This window comes from Cyclopterus lumpus, chromosome 3 (genome assembly GCF_009769545.1).
Source record: "Cyclopterus lumpus isolate fCycLum1 chromosome 3, fCycLum1.pri, whole genome shotgun sequence".
Taxonomy (NCBI): Eukaryota; Metazoa; Chordata; class Actinopteri; order Perciformes; family Cyclopteridae; genus Cyclopterus; species Cyclopterus lumpus.
In genome coordinates, this window is record NC_046968.1 from 31,166,612 (window position 1) to 31,187,272 (window position 20,661).

Below are 20,661 nucleotides of genomic sequence, written 5' to 3' on the forward strand. Positions count from 1 at the left end.
ACCATCAGCTCTGTCTCCTCTTTGATACACCATCACCTCTGTCTCTGTCTCCTCTTTGATACACCATCAGCTCTGTCTCTGTCTCCTCTTTGATACACCATCAGCTCTGTCTCTGTCTCCTCTTTGATACACCATCACCTCTGTCTCTGTCTCCTCTTTGATACACCATCAGCTCTGTCTCTGTCTCCTCTTTGATACACCATCAGCTCTGTCTCTGTCTCCTCTTTGATACACCATCACCTCTGTCTCCTCTTTGATACACCATCACCTCTGTCTCTGTCTCCTCTTTGATACACCATCACCTCTGTCTCCTCTTTGATACACCATCACCTCTGTCTCTGTCTCCTCTTTGATACACCATCAGCTCCGTCTCCTCTGACGGTGTTGTCTCTGTTCCGTCTGCAGGACCATCAAGCTGTGGGACCTGGAGAAGTTTACAATGATTGGCTCGTTGGAGGCAGACACAACTCCAGTCAGGTGAGTTTTCTCCCCACAGAGTGAGAGCCGGTCGGCCCACATGAGACATAAACGTGACCTCTGACCCCTGCGGGTTCAGGTCTGTGTTTTTCAGCTCGGACGGCTCCTGTCTGTACAGCGGGGCCACAGACTGTCTGCGCATCTTTGGCTGGGAGCCCGACCGCTGCTTCGATGTGGTACCTGTGGGCTGGGGGAAGGTCTCCGACCTGGCGGTCTGCAACCAGCAGCTGGTGTGTAGCTGTTGTTGTTGTTGTTGTTGTTGTTGTTGTTGTATAAAATGTCTTCATCGAACCTCTATGCTCCTTCTCTGCCCGGCAGATTGGTGTGTCTCACCAGCTCTCTAGTGTGTCGTCCTACGTGGTTGATCTGAAGCGGGTGAAGAAGAGCGGTGGCTCTGTGATCCAGGGAATCATCCAGGACAACCAGCCGCTCGCAGAGCCCAAAGATCCTAAAGGATCCGCATTGCGCAGGAACTACGAGAGACCCACAACCACCTGCAGCTCACAAAGGTATGGCTCATCTGACCAGAAGATTACCTGCAAAGAGACTTCATCACCAGACAACATTATAACATCAAGTCCTGTACTCTGATGTCTTGATTTCTTTGAATACCAACACTATAGTTTAGAGCCCAGTCCTTCCGCTTGAGCCATCTTCACATATTCATGAGCTCTTCAAAGCCTGTCCATGGATTCCTAACTCCTCCAGAAGCCTCATGGAAGGTATTCCAGCACCACCCTAATAGGTCTCCTGGACTGGGCCTTCCCACTGGGCTGTAAGCCCCATGATGGAGGCAGTCTTCAGTGAAGGGGACCAGAATACCAGCTCCCGGCAGCGTAGACCATCAGAGGAAAGATGAACTGCTGGCCGATACCCACATGGTCCAGTGTGTCCTGTCTATGGCTTGTTTGAAGGATCTTTGGGCCTTTCCTGTTCTATTGCACTAATGTTGTCTCTTTGGCGTTCGGGGTACGTTTTCACGTATGAAGTGATGGTTCGCTCCAGTTTCTCCATAGTTGTTATTGGGACTTCATAGATGGTGAGTTGCACATTATTCAGGGCAGGAAGTGTAGCCACCAGAGCACTGTTGGTACGGTTTCATCACCGATGCAGAACTTTGAGTATCTTAGCACCTGTTTGCCATTACTTTCATCCAGACCCACTTGATGTTCCCCCACAGCCACTTAGTGACAGCTGCAGTCGTGGTTGTTGTGTCGTTGAGGCCCTGATGAGGACTTACTCGGCTGGGTGAGATTGTGCAGCCGTGCCATGATGCCTCCCACTGAACATGTTGCAGTGAAGAAGGCTGTTGTGAAGTCCAGTTGCAGCTCATGGAAGTAGGTCTTGACCAGCATAGTGAAGGGCTCTGTCACTTGGAAAAGGAATCAAGAAGAGTTCATGTGGATCTGAGCCAAATGCGTTGGTCAGGTGGTTAGCCAAGCCTCCTCATGAGTATCCAAGGAAGCATAAGACACTCGATGCATCCTTGTGGACCTTGCATGGCACTCAGCTTGGAGTAGTATGAGGCCTTCTCTCCTTATCGGATACTTTATTCTGTTGCTTTTGGATTAGAGACACCTTCTGTCCTTCAGCATCACACCTTCTGTCCTTCAGCGTCACACCTTCTGTCCTTCAGCGTCACACCTTCAGTCCTTCAGCATCACACCTTCTGCCCTTCAGCGTCACACCTTCAGTCCTTCAGCATCACACCTTCGGTCCTTCAGCGTCACACCTTCGGTCCTTCAGCGTCACACCTTCGGTCCTTCAGCGTCACACCTTCGGTCCTTCAGCGTCACACCTTCGGTCCTTCAGCGTCACACCTTCGGTCCTTCAGCGTCACACCTTCGGTCCTTCAGCGTCACACCTTCTGTCCTTCATCGTCACACCTTCTGTCCTTCATCGTCACACCTTCTGTCCTTCATCGTCACACCTTCGGTCCTTCAGCATCACACCTTCGGTCCTTCAGCATCACACCTTCAGTCCTTCAGCATCACACCTTCAGTCCTTCAGCATCACACCTTCAGTCCTTCAGCATCACACCTTCTGTCCTTAACACCTTCTGCCCTTCAGCATCACACCTTCAGTCCTTCAGCTTCACACCTTCTGTCCTTAACACCTTCTGTCCTTCATCGTCACACCTTCAGTCCTTCAGCGTCACACCTTCTGTCCTTCAGCGTCACACCTTCAGTCCTTCAGCGTCACACCTTCAGTCCTTCAGCGTCACACCTTCAGCGTCACACCTTCAGTCCTTCATCGTCACACCTTCTGTCCTTCATCGTCACACCTTCAGTCCTTCAGCGTCACACCTTCAGTCCTTCAGCGTCACACCTTCAGTCCTTCAGCATCACACCTTCAGTCCTTCAGCATCACACCTTCTGTCCTTCAGCGTCACACCTTCTGTCCTTCATCGTCACACCTTCTGTCCTTCATCGTCACACCTTCAGTCCTTCAGCATCACACCTTCAGTCCTTCAGCATCACACCTTCAGTCCTTCAGCATCACACCTTCGGTCCTTCAGCTTCACTCCTTCTGTCCTTAACTCCTTCTGTCCTTCATCCTCACTCCTTCTGTCCTTCACACCTTCTGTCCTTCAGCGTCACACCATCTGTCCATCAGCGTCACACCTTCTGTCCTTCATCGTCACACCTTCTGTCCTTCATCGTCACACCTTCAGTCCTTCAGCATCACACCTTCGGTCCTTCAGCTTCACTCCTTCTGTCCTTAACTCCTTCTGTCCTTCATCCTCACTCCTTCTGTCCTTCACACCTTCTGTCCTTCAGCGTCACACCATCTGTCCATCAGCGTCACACCTTCTGTCCTTCATCGTCACACCTTCTGTCCTTCATCGTCACACCTTCTGTCCTTAATCGTCACACCATCTGTCCATCAGCGTCACACCTTCTGTCCTTCATCGTCACACCTTCTGTCCTTAATCGTCACACCTTCTGTCCTTCAGCGTCACACCATCTGTCCATCAGCGTCACACCTTCTGTCCTTCATCGTCACACCTTCTGTCCTTCATCGTCACACCTTCTGTCCTTCATCGTCACACCTTCTGTCCTTCAGCGTCACACCTTCAGTCCTTCATCGTCACACCTTCTGTCCTTCAGCGTCACACCTTCTGTCCTTCATCGTCACAGCTTCTGTACTTCAGCGTCACACCTTCTGTCCTTAACTCCTTCAGCGTCACACCTTCTGTCCTTAACTCCTTCTGTCCTTCATCCTCACTCCTTCTGTCCTTCACACCTTCAGCGTCACTCCTTCTGTCCTTAACTCCTTCTGTCCTTCAGCGTCACTCCTTCTGTCCTTAACTCCTTCTGTCCTTCATCCTCACTCCTTCTGTCCTTCACACCTTCTGTCCTTCAGCGTCACTCCTTCTGTCCTTAACTCCTTCTGTCCTTCATCCTCACTCCTTGTGTCCTTAACTCCTTCTGTCCTTCATCCTCACTCCTTCTGTCCTTCACACCTTCTGTCCTTCAGCGTCACTCCTTCTGTCCTTAACTCCTTCTGTCCTTCATCCTCACTCCTTCTGTCCTTAACTCCTTCTGTCCTTCAGCGTCACACCATCTGTCCATCAGCGTCACACCTTCTGTCCTTCATCGTCACACCTTCTGTCCTTCATCGTCACACCTTCTGTCCTTAACTCCTTATGTCCTTCATCGTCACTCCTTCTGTCCTTCACACCTTCTGTCCTTCATCGTCACTCCTTCTGTCCTTCAGCGTCACTCCTTCTGTCCTTCAGCGTCACTCCTTCTGTCCTTAACTCCTTCTGTCCTTCGTCACTCCTTCTGTCCTTAACTCCTTCTGTCCTTCAGCGTCACACCTTCTGTCCTTCACACCTTCTGTCCTTCAGCGTCACTCCTTCTGTCCTTCATCATCAATCCCTCTGTCCTTCAGCGTCACTCCTTCTGTCCTTCAGCGTCACTCCTTCTGTCCTTAACTCCTTCTGTCCTTCATCGTCACTCCTTCTGTCCTTCAGCGTCACTCCTTCTGTCCTTCAGCGTCACACCTTCTGTCCTTCACTCCTTCTGTCCTTCATCGTCACACCTTCTGTCCTTCAGCATCACACCTTCTGTCCTTAACTCCTTCTGTCCTTCAGCATCAAACCTTCTGTCCTTAACTCCTTCGTCACACCTTCAGTCCTTCATCGTCACTCCTTCTGTCCTTCAGCATCACACCTTCTGTCCTTCAGCGTCACTCCTTCTGTCCTTAACTCCTTCTGTCCTTCATCGTCACTCCTTCTGTCCTTCAGCGTCACACCTTCTGTCCTTAACTCCTTCTGTCCTTCAGCGTCACACCTTCTGTCCTTCACACCTTCTGTCCTTAACTCCTTCTGTCCTTCATCATCACTCCTTCTGTCCTTCAGCGTCACTCCTTCTGTCCTTAACTCCTTCTGTCCTTCAGCGTCACACCTTCTGTCCTTCATCGTCACACCTTCTGTCCTTCATCGTCACACCTTCTGTCCTTCAGCGTCACACCTTCTGTCCTTCAGCGTCACACCTTCTGTCCTTCAGCGTCACACCTTCTGTCCTTCATCGTCATACCTTCTGTCCTTCATCGTCACAGCTTCTGTACTTCATCGTCATACCTTCTGTCCTTCATCGTCACACCTTCTGTCCTTCATCGTCACACCTTCTGTCCTTCATCGTCATACCTTCTGTCCTTCATCGTCACAGCTTCTGTACTTCACACCTTCTGTCCTTCACACTTCTGTTGTCTCCTCTCTGATATAGTTAGAGAGGAGACACTTGCAGAAGTGCTGATTAACTTGTATTCTGCCACACAAGAACTTTGCCTACATAAAAAAGGAACCGTGTTGTGATGTCATCAGGGTGAAGCAGAGTTCAGACGCTGATAGGCGGAGCCCTGAAGGTGAGAGGCGGAGCCCCAGTGAGGATGAGGCGGACGAGAAAGTATCGTCAGCTGAAATCCACAACGCAGAAGACTTCAAAGAGATATTCCAGCCGAAGAACGCCATCTGTAGGTCTCAGCATCACTCCTTCTGTCCTTCATCGTCACACCTTCTGTCCTTCAGCATCACACCTTCTGTCCTTCATCGTCACACCTTCTGTCCTTCAGCATCACACCTTCTGTCCTTAACTCCTTCTGTCCTTCATCGTCACTCCTTCTGTCCTTCAGCGTCACACCTTCTGTCCTTCAGCATCACACCTTCTGTCCTTCATCGTCACACCTTCTGTCCTTAACTCCTTCTGTCCTTCAGCGTCACACCTTCTGTCCTTCAGCATCACACCTTCTGTCCTTCATTGTCACACCTTCTGTCCTTCATCGTCACACCTTCTGTCCTTCATCGTCACACCTTCTGTCCTTCATTGTCACACCTTCTGTCCTTTATCGTCACACCTTCTGTCCTTCAGCATCACACCTTCTGTCCTTAACTCCTTATGTCCTTCATCGTCACTCCTTCTGTCCTTCAGCGTCACTCCTTCTGTCCTTCAGCGTCACTCCTTCTGTCCTTAACTCCTTCTGTCCTTCATCGTCACTCCTTCTGTCCTTAACTCCTTCTGTCCTTCAGCGTCACACCTTCTGTCCTTCATCGTCACTCCTTCTGTCCTTCAGCATCACACCTTCTGTCCTTCATTGTCACACCTTCTGTCCTTCATTGTCACACCTTCTGTCCTTCATCGTCACACCTTCTGTCCTTCATCGTCACACCTTCTGTCCTTCATTGTCACACCTTCTGTCCTTTATCGTCACACCTTCTGTCCTTAACTCCTTATGTCCTTCATCGTCACTCCTTCTGTCCTTCACACCTTCTGTCCTTCAGCGTCACTCCTTCTGTCCTTCAGCGTCACTCCTTCTGTCCTTAACTCCTTCTGTCCTTCATCGTCACTCCTTCTGTCCTTAACTCCTTCTGTCCTTCAGCGTCACACCTTCTGTCCTTCACACCTTCTGTCCTTCAGCGTCACTCCTTCTGTCCTTCAGCGTCACTCCTTCTGTCCTTAACTCCTTCTGTCCTTCAGCGTCACTCCTTCTGTCCTTAACTCCTTCTGTCCTTCATCGTCACTCCTTCTGTCCTTAACTCCTTCTGTCCTTCAGCGTCACTCCTTCTGTCCATCACACCTTCTGTCCTTCATCGTCACTCCTTCTGTCCTTCAGCATCACACCTTCTGTCCTTCATTGTCACACCTTCTGTCCTTCATTGTCACTCCTTCTGTCCTTCATCGTCACACCTTCAGTCCTTCATCGTCACTCCTTCTGTCCTTCATCGTCACACCTTCAGTCCTTCAGCGTCACTCCTTCTGTCCTTCATCGTCACTCCTGTCCTTTAGTGTCACACCTTCTGTCCTTCATCGTCACACCTTCTGTCCTTCAGCGTCACTCCTTCTGTCCTTCAGCGTCACTCCTTCTGTCCTTAACTCCTTCTGTCCTTCATCATCACTCCTTCTGTCCTTCAGCGTCACTCCTTCTGTCCTTAACTCCTTCTGTCCTTCATCGTCACTCCTTCTGTCCTTCAGCGTCACTCCTTCTGTCCTTCACACCTTCTGTCCTTCATCGTCAATCCCTCTGTCCTTCAGCGTCACTCCTTCTGTCCTTCAGCGTCACTCCTTCTGTCCTTCAGCGTCACTCCTTCTGTCCTTAACTCCTTCTGTCCTTCATCATCACTCCTTCTGTCCTTCAGCGTCACTCCTTCTGTCCTTAACTCCTTCTGTCCTTCATCGTCACTCCTTCTGTCCTTAACTCCTTCTGTCCTTCAGCGTCACACCTTCTGTCCTTCACACCTTCTGTCCTTCAGCGTCACTCCTTCTGTCCTTCAGCGTCACTCCTTCTGTCCTTAACTCCTTCTGTCCTTCAGCGTCACTCCTTCTGTCCTTAACTCCTTCTGTCCTTCATCGTCACTCCTTCTGTCCTTAACTCCTTCTGTCCTTCAGCGTCACTCCTTCTGTCCATCACACCTTCTGTCCTTCATCGTCACTCCTTCTGTCCTTCAGCATCACACCTTCTGTCCTTCATTGTCACACCTTCTGTCCTTCATTGTCACTCCTTCTGTCCTTCATCGTCACACCTTCAGTCCTTCATCGTCACTCCTTCTGTCCTTCATCGTCACACCTTCAGTCCTTCAGCGTCACTCCTTCTGTCCTTCATCGTCACTCCTGTCCTTTAGTGTCACACCTTCTGTCCTTCATCGTCACACCTTCTGTCCTTCAGCGTCACTCCTTCTGTCCTTCAGCGTCACTCCTTCTGTCCTTAACTCCTTCTGTCCTTCATCATCACTCCTTCTGTCCTTCAGCGTCACTCCTTCTGTCCTTAACTCCTTCTGTCCTTCATCGTCACTCCTTCTGTCCTTCAGCGTCACTCCTTCTGTCCTTCACACCTTCTGTCCTTCATCGTCAATCCCTCTGTCCTTCAGCGTCACTCCTTCTGTCCTTCAGCGTCACTCCTTCTGTCCTTCAGCGTCACTCCTTCTGTCCTTAACTCCTTCTGTCCTTCATCATCACTCCTTCTGTCCTTCAGCGTCACTCCTTCTGTCCTTAACTCCTTCTGTCCTTCATCGTCACTCCTTCTGTCCTTCAGCGTCACTCCTTCTGTCCTTCACACCTTCTGTCCTTCATCGTCAATCCCTCTGTCCTTCAGCTTCACACCTTCTGTCCTTCACACCTTCTGTCCTTCAGCGTCACTCCTTCTGTCCTTCGTCAATCCCTCTGTCCTTCAGCGTCACTCCTTCTGTCCTTCAGCGTTACTCCTTCTGTCCTTCATCGTCAATCCCTCTGTCCTTCAGCTTCACTCCTTCTGTCCTTAACTCCTTCTGTCCTTCATCATCACTCCTTCTGTCCTTCAGCGTCACTCCTTCTGTCCTTAACTCCTTCTGTCCTTCAGCGTCACACCTTCTGTCCTACATCGTTACTCCTTCTGTCCTTCACACCTTCTGTCCTTCAGCGTCACTCCTTCTGTCCTTCATCGTCACACCTTCAGTCCTACATCGTTACTCCTTCTGTCCTTCACACCTTCTGTCCTTCAGCGTCACTCCTTCTGTCCTTCATCATCACTCCTTCTGTCCTACATCGTTACTCCTTCTGTCCTTCACACCTTCTGTCCTTCAGCGTCACTCCTTCTGTCCTTCATCGTCACACCTTCAGTCCTTCATCGTCACTCCTTCTGTCCTTCAGCGTCACACCTTCAGTCCTTCATCGTCACACCTTCTGTCCTTCAGCGTCACACCTTCAGTCCTTCATCGTCACTCCTTCTGTCCTTCAGCGTCACTCCTTCAGTCCTTCATCGTCACTCCTTCTGTCCTTCATCGTCACTCCTTCTGTCCTTCATCGTCACACCTTCAGTCCTTCATCGTCACTCCTTCTGTCCTTCAGCGTCACACCTTCAGTCCTTCATCGTCACTCCTTCTGTCCTTCAGCGTCACTCCTTCAGTCCTTCATCGTCACTCCTTCTGTCCTTCATCGTCACACCTTCAGTCCTTCAGCGTCACTCCTTCTGTCCTTCATCGTCACTCCTGTCCTTTAGTGTCACTCCTTCTGTCCTTCATCGTCACACCTTCTGTCCTTCAGCGTCACTCCTTCTGTCCTTCAGCGTCACTCCTTCTGTCCTTCAGCGTCACTCCTTCTGTCCATCAGTGTCACTCCTTCTGTCCAAATTTCAAGTCAATCATTCATAGTTGTTAAAGTGGGCTTTCATAACTGAGGGGGCGCTATCGAGCTCTCTTTCCAGACGTTGTCAGATTGTGTTTGTAATGTCGGTTCATCCCAAGAACCTCAAAAGAATAATAACAATAAAGCATCAAATAACAACATCCCCTCTGACTACCTCAGTGCCCAATAATAATAATGATCATAGCAGTAGGTGTCGGGCAGGACCAGGGTCCAGATAAAACCAGGACCAGGGTCCAGATAAAACCAGGATCCATGTGAGAAGAAGAAGCAGAGTTATTAATGTGAATTCATTCAGTTCTTCTCTCCTCCAGCTCGAACTCCTCCCAGGACATCGGAGCCGTTTCCTGCTCCTCCAGAGGACGGTGAGTCCTTCAGGGCTTCATCACTTCTATTAAAGACTGCATTCACACCTGAAACCAGTTTATTTCTGCTCTATGCAGTAGTAGCTACTCTGTTCTCTACCTGTTCATGTACTCTGTTCTCTACCTGTTCAGGTACTCTGTTCTCTACCTGTTCAGGTACTCTGTTCTCTACCTGTTCAGCTACTCTGTTCTCTACCTGTTCAGCTACTCTGTTCTCTACCTGTTCAGGTACTCTGTTCTCTACCTGTTCAGGTACTCTGTTCTCTACCTGTTCAGCTACTCTGTTCTCTACCTGTTCAGGTACTCTGTTCTCTACCTGTTCAGGTACTCTGTTCTCTACCTGTTCAGGTACTCTGTTCTCTACCTGCTCAGGTACTCTGTTCTCTACCTGTTCAGGTGCTCTGTTCTCTACCTGTTCAGCTACTCTGTTCTCTACCTGTTCAGGTACTCTGTTCTCTACCTGCTCAGGTGCTCTGTTCTCTACCTGTTCAGCTACTCTGTTCTCTACCTGTTCAGGTACTATGTTCTCTACCTGTTCAGGTGCTCTGTTCTCTACCTGTTTGGGTTCTCTACCTGATGGACATCAGGAGTCTTGCAGTATTCTTGTTTCTTTGAGTGATGGAGGACAAAGTAAAGACCGTTTTCTTCTCCTCAGACACTATATTAGCCATCGGCCGTCAGCTGAAGGACATGATATCTGCTTTTCCTGAGAAGCAGCAGGTCAGTGAACGCAGCATCAGTCTGTGAGACATTAAATAGTCATGTGACCAAACAAGTGTGTGTGTGTGTGTGTGTGTTTAAGGCTCCTCCCCTGGCCTCCTCCACACCGGTCCAGAGGGTGGAGCCTATAGTAGTTTCTTGTGAAAAGCGTCCGGCCCCCCCAGCCTCCGCCCCCCCAGCCTCCGCCCCCCATCCTCAGAATCTCGTCACTGCGGTCAAGTCCAAACCTAAAATCATCCCGAGCTCCAGGAATGAGCCCATCGGGCTGAACGTGGCCGACTTCCTGCCGGTGAGTTCCTCTAAACATGAGACCATGAGGGATGTAGTCATGTAACAGTCAGGGTTGATGCAAACTACATGTCCCAGGATGCATCAGTAACAGGCTGCATGATGTTTCACTCCCTCAATCAAACTACAGATAAATAATGTGTGTGTGTGTGTGTGTGTGTGTTAGTCGTCCCCTAACAACAGGGGCGGGGCTCTGAGTGATGAGGAGTCTCTGTCTCAGCTGAAAAAGGGTCATGACACCATGTGTGTGATGCTGCGCAGCCGGCACAAGAACCTGGAGACGGTCCGGTCCGTGTGGGCCAGGGAGGACATCAAGGTGAGCCTGTGTGGGGGGGGCCCCAGAGACCCTGTCCTTAGGGGGTCAGGGGTATAGAAACACGGGTCTGGTTGGCCTTGTCGGACCCTCAGCGTTCATATCTGTATTAATATTGATAGCCTTGGTCTCTGCAGAGCGCGCTGGCCGCGGCCGTCTCCATGAACGACCTCTCTATCGTGGTGGACATCCTGAACATCATCAACCTGCAGCCGTGAGTCCAGATTACTGAATACTGAGGAGTCAGAGTAGTGAGGGAGGAGTCAGCAGGCAGTGAGGGAGGAGTCAGCAGGCAGTGAGGGAGGAGTCAGGCGGCAGTGAGGAAGGAGTCAGGCCAGTGAGGAAGGAGTCAGCAGGCAGTGAGGGAGGAGTCAGCAGGCAGTGAGGGAGGAGTCAGCAGGCAGTGAGGAAGGAGTCAGCAGGCAGTGAGGAAGGAGTCAGCAGCCAGTGAGGAAGGAGTCAGCAGGCAGTGAGGAAGGAGTCAGAAGGCAGTGAGGGAGGAGTCAGAAGGCAGTGAGGGAGGAGTCAGCAGGCAGTGAGGAAGGAGTCAGAAGGCAGTGAGGGAGGAGTCAGAAGGCAGTGAGGGAGGAGTCAGCAGGCAGTGAGGGAGGAGTCAGCAGGCTGTGAGGGAGGAGTCAGCAGGCAGTGAGGAAGGAGTCAGCAGGCAGTGAGGAAGGAGTCAGCAGGCAGTGAGGGAGGAGTCAGCAGGCAGTGAGGGAGGAGTCAGCAGGCAGTGAGGGAGGAGTCAGAAGGCAGTGAGGAAGGAGTCAGCAGGCAGTGAGGGAGGAGCCTCAGCAGGCAGTGAGGGAGGAGTCAGAAGGCAGTGAGGAAGGAGTCAGAAGGCAGTGAGGGAGGAGTCAGCAGGCAGTGAGGGAGGAGTCAGAAGGCAGTGAGGAAGGAGTCAGAAGGCAGTGAGGGAGGAGTCAGCAGGCAGTGAGGGAGGAGTCAGAAGGCAGTGAGGAAGGAGTCAGAAGGCAGTGAGGGAGGAGTCAGCAGGCAGTGAGGGAGGAGTCAGCAGGCAGTGAGGGAGGAGTCAGCAGGCAGTGAGGAAGGAGTCAGCAGGCAGTGAGGGAGGAGTCAGCAGGCAGTGAGGGAGGAGTCAGAAAAGTGAGGGAGGAGTCAACAGGCAGTCAGTAAGTCTGATAAGATGTCAAACATTAATAATTTCAACAATATTGTTTCAGGTCGCTATGGAAACTTGACCTGTGCACAACGATTCTTCCACAGATTGACCAACTGCTCCACAGTAAATATGAGAGGTGAACTCATCAATCAGTTGATGTATTGTTTTATCTGAATGTCAGAAGACAAACAACAGAGTGTGTGTGTGTGTGTGTGTGTGTGTGTGTGTGTGTGTGTGTGTGTGTGTGTGTGTGTGTGTGTGTGTGTGTGTGTGTGTGTGTGTGTGTGTGTGTGTGTGTGTGTGTGTGTGTGTGTGTGTGTGTGTGTGTGTGTGTGTGTGTGTGTGTGTGTGTGTGTGTGTGTGTGTGTGTGTGTGTGTGTGTGTGTGTGTGTGTGTGTGTGTGTAGCTACATCCAGACTGGCTGTACGTCTCTGAAGCTCATCATGAAACATTTCTGGATGCTGATCTCCGACACGCTGAAGGCGACGCCGTCTGTGGGCGTGGACATCACACGAGAGGAGCGGTGAGTCGTCACAGGAAGTCCTGCGTCACGTGACCAGCTAGTCACGTGACATGAATATTGATGAAGGTGATGTCTGACCCTCAGGCACCAGAAGTGCAGAGCGTGCTGTAAGCAGCTGAAGAACCTGAGCCACCTGGTGAAGAACAAGGCGGCGCAGGTCGGTCGTCATGGCAGCGCCTTCAGAGAGCTGCAGCTGCTCATGGCGCCGCTCGACGACTCCCTCTGAGGACATCAGGAGCTTATTTACAGCTTCACAGATCCTCCAGAAGCCTCCCTGTTCTCTAAGGAACCCCCTTCAGAGAAGAACCACCTCATTGGAAGCGTTCTGGTTGCTCACCGTTCTGGTTGCTTAGCATAAAGGCATGTCTGCTGGATTCACCCCCTCATTGTTGACTTATTCCTTTTGTCCAGATGAAACTATCATTTGCAGATTATTTACTAGTAAACCCATCGTCCTTTTTAGACTGAAATTTGTTGTTACTGTTTATTTAAATAAAGTTGAAAGATACACTTTAATGTATTTATTCATCTCATGAACACAAAGGCGAGCAGGCTAGAGAGATAAAGATGTACATGAACCATGTAGCTTTATGTATGTACTTTAAGAGCTTTAAGTACATCTACTTAAAGCTCTTAAAGTACATTAAAGTACATCTACTTAAAGCTCTTAAAGTACCCCAAAGCCCTTGAACCTTAAAGCTCCTTCAAACTCTCTAATGCTGGTTGAACAAGAGAAATCAGTCAGTAAGTGGACATCGTAAGCGTGGTTTAAAAAAAACAACCACATATGGCACAAAGACAGGACAACATCACCCTCTCACCAAAGTCTCACGCCGTGTGTGTGTGTGTGTGTGTGTGTGCAAACATTAGCGAGTTATGTGTACAGAAATGATTTGTCTAACTCGGCCTCTTCTTCGGATCCAGTGATGTTGAATCTTACCAAACCCTCCAACAGCTGTAGCTGCTCTAACAGAACCATTTGATATGTCGGGGGCCGTTTGGAGTGCTGTGGTGATCCACTTCAGGCATAACCAATGTATCATAACTGTCTGATACAGGGGATGCAGCAGATCCACATGAGGCCATCACTACTATCGCCATGACGATGGAAGGGAACACACATGTCTTTACGCCTTTCCACTTACGACCATATTATTTAACCAATCGTTCCGGGGGGTGTCTCTGCCTGAGTGGACCTTGTTCAGGCCGTCCGAGGCCTTAGTGAAAGATCCATCTGTGTCATAGTGAGTCGGTACTACAACCTTCTTTATTGGCCTCAGAGCGAGGACCATTCTGTAGTCTGGTTTTCCAGGTTTAGGAACCGGACTAATAGGCGTATTCCAGGGGACCTCGTTCTCTCCAGTACACCTGCTTTCAACAGTCCTTCTATCATCTTAGAAATCCCTACAGTCTGCTCCATCCTTCAGGGATACTGGTGACGATGAATTGGAACCGTCCCGGGTTTCAACTCCATCTCAACGGGGGCCATCGGAGTCAGTCCCACATCAGCTCCCCCTTCCGTCTGGAAATAAGCCTAGCATGTTGTCAGTGTCCCCGTGATCAGTGTTTTCTCTACCATGTGTGTCTCTGGGACTAACTGGACCTCCCATGTGTGTGCACTTCTGTACATGTTCTCAGATGGGGAGTAATGCATGTTTTTATTCTGTATGGACACCCAGTCCGTGGCCTCAATCCCTGCTTTCACCATTGGGCCCATGTTCTTTGCTCCGCCCCCTCTGGACCAACACTGTGGTGTGTGGGGCTGAGGTGTCAACTCTACAGCTGCTCCTCCTTGCTTCCCTGCATAGACTTCCTGAGCCTTCACAGTTGGGTTTCCATGACCCTCACTCTCATGGTCCAGGCCTTCCCACAGGATCTCATGATGTTCTTCTTGATCAGGGAGTAGTTAAAGGTACAGTGTTGTTGGGGCCCCTGGTGGTGAGGATGCAGGACCTTGAACCAAGGTCCCCATTGCTGGATGGTGTCATGCAGAGGTGTGATGTCATAATCATCCACTCTGTCCCCCCCAGACCTCCGCTTCTTTTCCAAGTGTCTCTTTAGTCCCCAGTTGAATCATCTGGTGACTGCTGTAGTGTGGTGTGGCACATTTTTGCTGGGTGGACACAGGTCAGCGTCAGCCATTGGATCTGGGCACCCCTATAACATGGTGTCTGGTCTGGGGCCTGGTGCCATGGACCACTATTGCCTTGTGGCTGTGTGTTGGGTGCCTGTTGGGTGCTTGTTGGGGCGTGGATAGACATTATGGGAGTACTGAGGCGGTTCTGACTGAGACCGCTAACCCTGTGGCGGATAAGCCTGACCAGTTAAAACAGTGATTAAGTCTACCTCTAAAGCCTCCGTTGCCCCCACCGCTACCCCTAACTCCCCAAGGAGATACTTGAACAGTGTGAGGGGGGGCTCAGCCTTAGGGGGCAGGAAGCACAGCGAAGGAGGCAGGGCCAATGAGGCAGGAGGCAATGCCCAGACCAAGGTGAAGGGGCAGGGCCAAGGAGCCAGGACCGGCTCCAGACACCTCCAGGTCCAATGGACCCTATGAGGTGAGAAGGCACAAAGACTCCGGGGAGGAAGCAGAGTTAATAAGGTGCAATGCAGAGATGTAAATTCATCCATAAGGAGAGGGAGGAGCTCACTGAGCAGTGTTAGCAAAGACACATTAACAATATCCAGCAGAGAGGTGCCAATTAAAGGCAACACGTCTTTAAGCAGCCTCGTTGGGATGGGGTCTAAGAGACAGGTAGACGGTTTAGAAGTAGAAACCAAATGGGCTGTGTATTAATCCAAGGTCATCTACATGTGTACACCCCACCAAACTCACCACCACATTTTTTTACCAGGCTTGCTGAATTGACCTCTTCTTGTACATGTCTAAATATCATTATTGGGGAGATTGGAACTATATCTTAAACTCAAATCTAGATAGATCTCTCCAGGCTAAACGTCTCAGTCAGAGTTCTAAAACTATTGTCAAAATAATGAATGAAAGGGGATGGGTGGACATATGGCCCCACAATAAAAGACTTTACTCAAACCCCCATAACTCTTACTCTGGCTAGATTACTTCATTATCCCACATCTCAGACCCAATTACTCTCATTCTAACTTTACAAAGCCCGGTACACAACTATAGATGTAATAAGGTAAATTTATCAGGAAATGGTAAATTAATGACAATGACTCTGTAAATCCCTCAATACTCTGGGAAACTACTAAAGTATATTTGAGGGGCTAATTATTTCATTTTGTAGTGGAAAGAAGAGGAAACTTCTATTTGAACAGAAAAACCTGGAAGCAGAATTATTAAGTTGTGAACAGAAACACAAACAATATTCAACTAAAGAAAACTATGAACAAATGATTGTTGTAAGGTCTGCTCTTAATACTTTAATATCCCAACAAGTCGAGAAAGTATTATTTTCTAAAAAAGCAAAAGCTGCATGAATATGGAAACAAACCAGGTAATTTACTTTCAAAACTTTTAAGTAATCAAAATAGCCATAATTCGGTCTCTTGTCTGAAAGACATGAACGGAATACGTTGTTTTAAGTCTGAGGAGATTAATGCCATATTTACCAATTACTATAAATTATTATATACATCAGAAATACATAAAAGTGACTCAAATAAACGGCTACTTGGAACATTTAAACCTACCACAAGCTAATGAGCAACAACAGGCTTTAAATAAGCCAATTACATGTGCAGAGATACAGGAAGCTACCGATGACATCCCCTCTGATAAAGCAGGTGGCTTTCCTCCAGAAATATATGAAGAATTTAAAGATATTTTCACTCCACTCTTAAGTAAAATGTACGAATATTCCTCCTTGAATAAAAAACTACCTGAATCAACACAGACGGCTGCAATTACCTGAATACCAAAGCCAGGGAAAAACCCAGAAGAACCTTCTTCATATTACATTTCATGTCATTTAGCTGACGCTTTTATCCAAAGCGACTTACAATAAGTGCATTAAACCATGAGTCCAAACTCAGAACAACAAGAATCAAGAAAGTACAATTTCTTCAATAACGTTAAACTACAAAGTGCTATCAGTAAGAGACATTTAAGTGCTACTAAAGTGCTAAACAACAAAGTGCTATCAGTAAGAGACATTTAAGTGATACTAAAGTGCTAAACAACAAAGTGCTATCAGTAAGAGACATTTAAGTGCTACTAAAGTGTTAAAATACAAAGTGCTATCAGTAAGAGACATTTAAGTGCTACTAAAGTGTTAAAATACAAAGTGCTATCAGTAAGAGACATTTAAGTGCTACTAAAGTGCTAAACAACAAAGTGCTATTGGTAAGGGACATTTAAGTGCTCCTACGGCATTTAAGTGCTACCTATTCAAGGTGTAGTCACTAAGATGTGTTTTTAGTCTGTAGAGACTTCCTGTCCTGATGTCAATGGGGAGCTCGTTCCACCAATGAGGAGCCAGAACAGCAAACAGTCTGACTTTGTTGAGTGTTTAGCTCCAAGTGAAGTTTGCAATGCGTGGAAAACAAAATATTAGCCAAGCTCTTAGCTAAAAGACTCGACCCTTTCATCCCCACCATCATGATCAAACAGGATTTGTGCAAGGTCGTCACTCTTATACTTATTGGGGGTCATTCAACAGTCCAAAAACAATCTATGGTAGTCTCCTTGAAGCATACGATCAACATATAAACATAAACACATTACATGAATATGACAATGTATGAATGGAACTCCAATCCATGAAACAGAAGGAGGTAGAGAGGAGGGGGGCGGGGCATCAGCAGGGCCAATGGGAGGCCGGTTCACCAGCATCAGACACCTCCAGGTCCAATGGACCCTATGAGACGTCAGATGACAGATCTAATATTCACACTAGTCCACATTTAATTCTCCTGTTTTGTTGCACTGTTGTTAACTTTTATGAGATTATTTCGTATGACTCCTCTACCCGTACTAAAGAATATCACACAATTAGCTTGGTTAAGCTGAAACAGAGAACATACGCTATCAGAGAGCAGACACGCTGGCAACAGGAAGTGATGCAATACGCTTACCGGAATACGTCAGCACGTAACGGGCTTTAGTGAGACGTCCCTTCAGGAGAACCGGTCCTGAAAAGAACCGAAAGACCAACTGCTCCTTTAATTATCTCACACGGAGGCGACAGTTAAATGTTTGTTTTGGATGTTTATTTAATAAAAAGGGAATACAAAAGAAATCAAACTGGAGAAATCTCAAGCAGAGACAAAGCTAATTATATATATATATATATATATATATATATATATATATATATATATATATATATATGAGATCATCAGGTCGTTCCTGTTCCTACCACTACAGAGGTCAAAGGTCACCTGTGGCGTCCTAGAGGTGACGAGCCGACAGCAGGAGAACGACGAGGAGAAGCAGTCAAAGAAAGTGAAGCTCCATCAGTATGAAGAATTAAAAACAGAAGAAGAGCATCAAAAGCTGTCCTCGTATTGCTCTCTTCCTATTGGACAGCTCGTACCGGGGGCTGCCCTGATTGGATAAAGGAGGACCGCAAGGATATTAAAAAACTACAGAAGAGGATTTAAAACTTGATGAAATGAGAATAATATGTTCAAATGTTCATCTCAAAAGTTTAAGATGAGCTCTTTTCACATGGTCAGCATCCTCACCAGGAAATAAACATAAATATATAACCATATTATGCATATATTATGATTCAACCACATCTGGAACTGTGTTTAAATCTCAAGGTTTAAAGTGCAACTTTACAAAAACAATAAAAGAAATACTGTGATTGGAAGTGGAATACTGTTATGAAGGTGTTCAGTCCTTCAGGGTCCTCTAGGGGTCCAGGTGATCCTCATTGAAGTCCTTTTACATCTTTCAATGTTCATCCTCATTGAAGAGGTTGGTCCATGTCGGTATGAGAGGTCGCTACAGAAAGTCCCATCAGGCTTTGCTTCTTCTTCCCCTTCAGTCAGAGCTGAGGGATCAAACCACCGAGGCGGGTTGGACCTCCACAACGGTCTCCAGGTCCCTCAAGTCGTCAGCTTCAGTCGTCCTGTATAGAAAACCAGACCGTCAGTCATGTGACCGTCAGTCATGTGACCGTCACACTGTGGGACCGTCAGTCATGTGACCGTCAGTCATGTGACCGTCACACTGTGGGACTGTGGGATCTATAAATAAACATAAATATATATTATATAAGTATAAATATCTTATAAATATATATCTATAACTATAAATACATCTTAAATATATATTATGTATTATAAACAACTACAGACCTGAAGTCAACAACTACAGACCTGAAGTCAACAAACACAGACCTGAAGTCAACAACTACAGACCTGAAGTCAACAACCACAGACCTGAAGTCAATAACTACAGACCTGAAGTCAACAACTACAGACCTGAAGTCAACAACTACAGACCTGAAGTCAACAACCACAGACCTGAAGTCAATAACTACAGACCTGAAGTCAACAACTACAGACCTGAAGTCAACAACTACAGACCTGAAGTCAATAACAACAGACCTGAAGTCAACAACTACAGACCTGAAGTCAACAACTACAGACCTGAAGTCAACAACTACAGACCTGAAGTCAATAACAACAGACCTGAAGTCAACAACTACAGACCTGAAGTCAACCACTACAGACCTGAAGTCAACAAACACAGACCTGAAGTCAATAACTACAGACCTGAAGTCAATAACTACATACCTGAAGTCAACAACTACAGACCTGAAGTCAACAACTACAGACCTGAAGTCAACAACTACAGACCTGAAGTCAACAAACACAGACCTGAAGTCAACAAACACAGACCTGAAGTCAACAAATACAGACCTGAAGTCAATAACTACAGACCTGAAGTCAACAACTACAGACCTGAAGTCAATAACTACAGACCTGAAGTCAACAACTACAGACCTGAAGTCAATAACTACAGACCTGAAGTCAACAACTACAGACCTGAAGTCAACAACTACAGACCTGAAGTCAATAACTACAGACCTGAAGTCAATAACTACAGACCTGAAGTCAACAACTACAGACCTGAAGTCAACAACTACAGACCTGTCTCTCTCCTCCCCTTCCTTTCCAAAACTCTAGAGCGAGCTATCTTTAACCAAGTCTCCTCCTTTCTCCACAGTAACAACCTTCTAGACCCCCACCAGTCTGGATTCAAGGCCACTCAACAGAGACTGCCCTCCTTGCTGTCTCTGAGCAGCTTCACACTGCTAGAGCAGCCTCTCTCTCCTCTGTCCTCATCCTTCTAGACCTTTCCGCTGCCTTTGACACAGTGAACCACCAGATCCTCATGTCCTCCCTCCAGGACCTGGTATCTCAGGCTCTGCTCTCACTCTTCTCATCCTACCTGTGTCTGAGCCTTGTCCTCTGACTACTGGGGTCCCTCAGGGTTCAGTCCTTGGTCCTCTTCTCTTCTCTCTGTACACCAACTCTCTCGGCTCTGTCATTCTCTCTCATGGCTTCACCTACCACAGCTATGCTGACGACACCCAACTGATCCTCTCGTTTCCCCAATCTGAAACACAGGTAGCAGCACGAATCTCTGCCTGTCTGATTGACATCTCTCAGTGGATGTCTGTCTGACATCTCTCAGTGGATGTCTGACTGACATCTCTCAGTGGATGTCTGACTGACATCTCTCAGTGGATGTCTGACTGACATCTCTCAGTGGATGTCTGACTGACATCTCTCAGTGGATGTCTGATTGACATCTCTCAGTGGATGTCTGTCTGACATCTCTCAGTGGTTGTCTGATTGACATCTCTCAGTGGATGTCCGCTCACCACCTGAAAATTAACCCAGACAAGACTGAACTTCTCCTCCTTCCAGGAAAAGGTTCTCCCACCACGGCCTGTCTATCACCTTCAACAACTCAGTGTTGGCTCCGCCCCCGACTGCCAGGAACCTCGGTGTGACACCTGTCAGTCAACTCTCCCTGACTGCCAACATTACCACAACAACACGCTCCTGTAGGTACATGCTGTACAACATCAGGAGAATACGACCTCTTCTCACTCAGAAGGCGGCACAGGTTCTGGTCCAGGCTCTGGTCCAGGTTCTGGTCCAGGTTCTGGTCCAGGTTCTGGTCCAGGTTCTGGTCCAGGCTCTGGTCATCTCACGGCTAGACTACAGTAACTCCTCCTTCAGGTCTACCTGCTAATGCCATTCGACCTCTACAGCTCATCCAGAATGCA

At 48.1% G+C, this 20,661-nt stretch overlaps 2 protein-coding genes across 9 annotated transcripts in view; one reads left to right on the forward strand and one right to left on the reverse strand.

The window, feature by feature from the left end:
- The window catches only part of katnb1 (katanin p80 (WD repeat containing) subunit B 1), a 16,466-nt gene extending 3,529 nt beyond the window's left edge, over positions 1–12,937 (forward strand). For 3 of the 4 annotated variants that reach the window (XM_034529585.1, XM_034529584.1, XM_034529586.1), the window contains 12 exons: positions 406–477; positions 557–707; positions 796–986; positions 5,309–5,457; positions 9,410–9,460; positions 10,116–10,180; positions 10,263–10,469; positions 10,635–10,784; positions 10,919–10,995; positions 11,966–12,040; positions 12,311–12,427; positions 12,512–12,937. In XM_034529585.1, the coding sequence (XP_034385476.1) occupies positions 406–477; positions 557–707; positions 796–986; positions 5,309–5,457; positions 9,410–9,460; positions 10,116–10,180; positions 10,263–10,469; positions 10,635–10,784; positions 10,919–10,995; positions 11,966–12,040; positions 12,311–12,427; positions 12,512–12,653 (1,447 nt within the window). In that variant the 3' untranslated portion in view covers positions 12,654–12,937. The remainder of the gene's footprint in view (positions 1–405; positions 478–556; positions 708–795; positions 987–5,308; positions 5,458–9,409; positions 9,461–10,115; positions 10,181–10,262; positions 10,470–10,634; positions 10,785–10,918; positions 10,996–11,965; positions 12,041–12,310; positions 12,428–12,511) is intronic. The other variant, XR_004609255.1, reaches the window with a different exon arrangement.
- A 4,658-nt stretch (positions 12,938–17,595) lies between these two features.
- Positions 17,596–20,661, reverse strand: part of kifc3 (kinesin family member C3) — a 50,653-nt gene continuing 47,587 nt past the window's right edge. For all 5 annotated transcript variants that reach the window (XM_034559051.1, XM_034559042.1, XM_034559068.1 and 2 more), the window contains one exon: positions 17,596–18,486. In XM_034559051.1, coding sequence (XP_034414942.1) covers positions 18,464–18,486 — 23 coding nt within the window. In that variant the 3' untranslated portion in view covers positions 17,596–18,463. The remainder of the gene's footprint in view (positions 18,487–20,661) is intronic.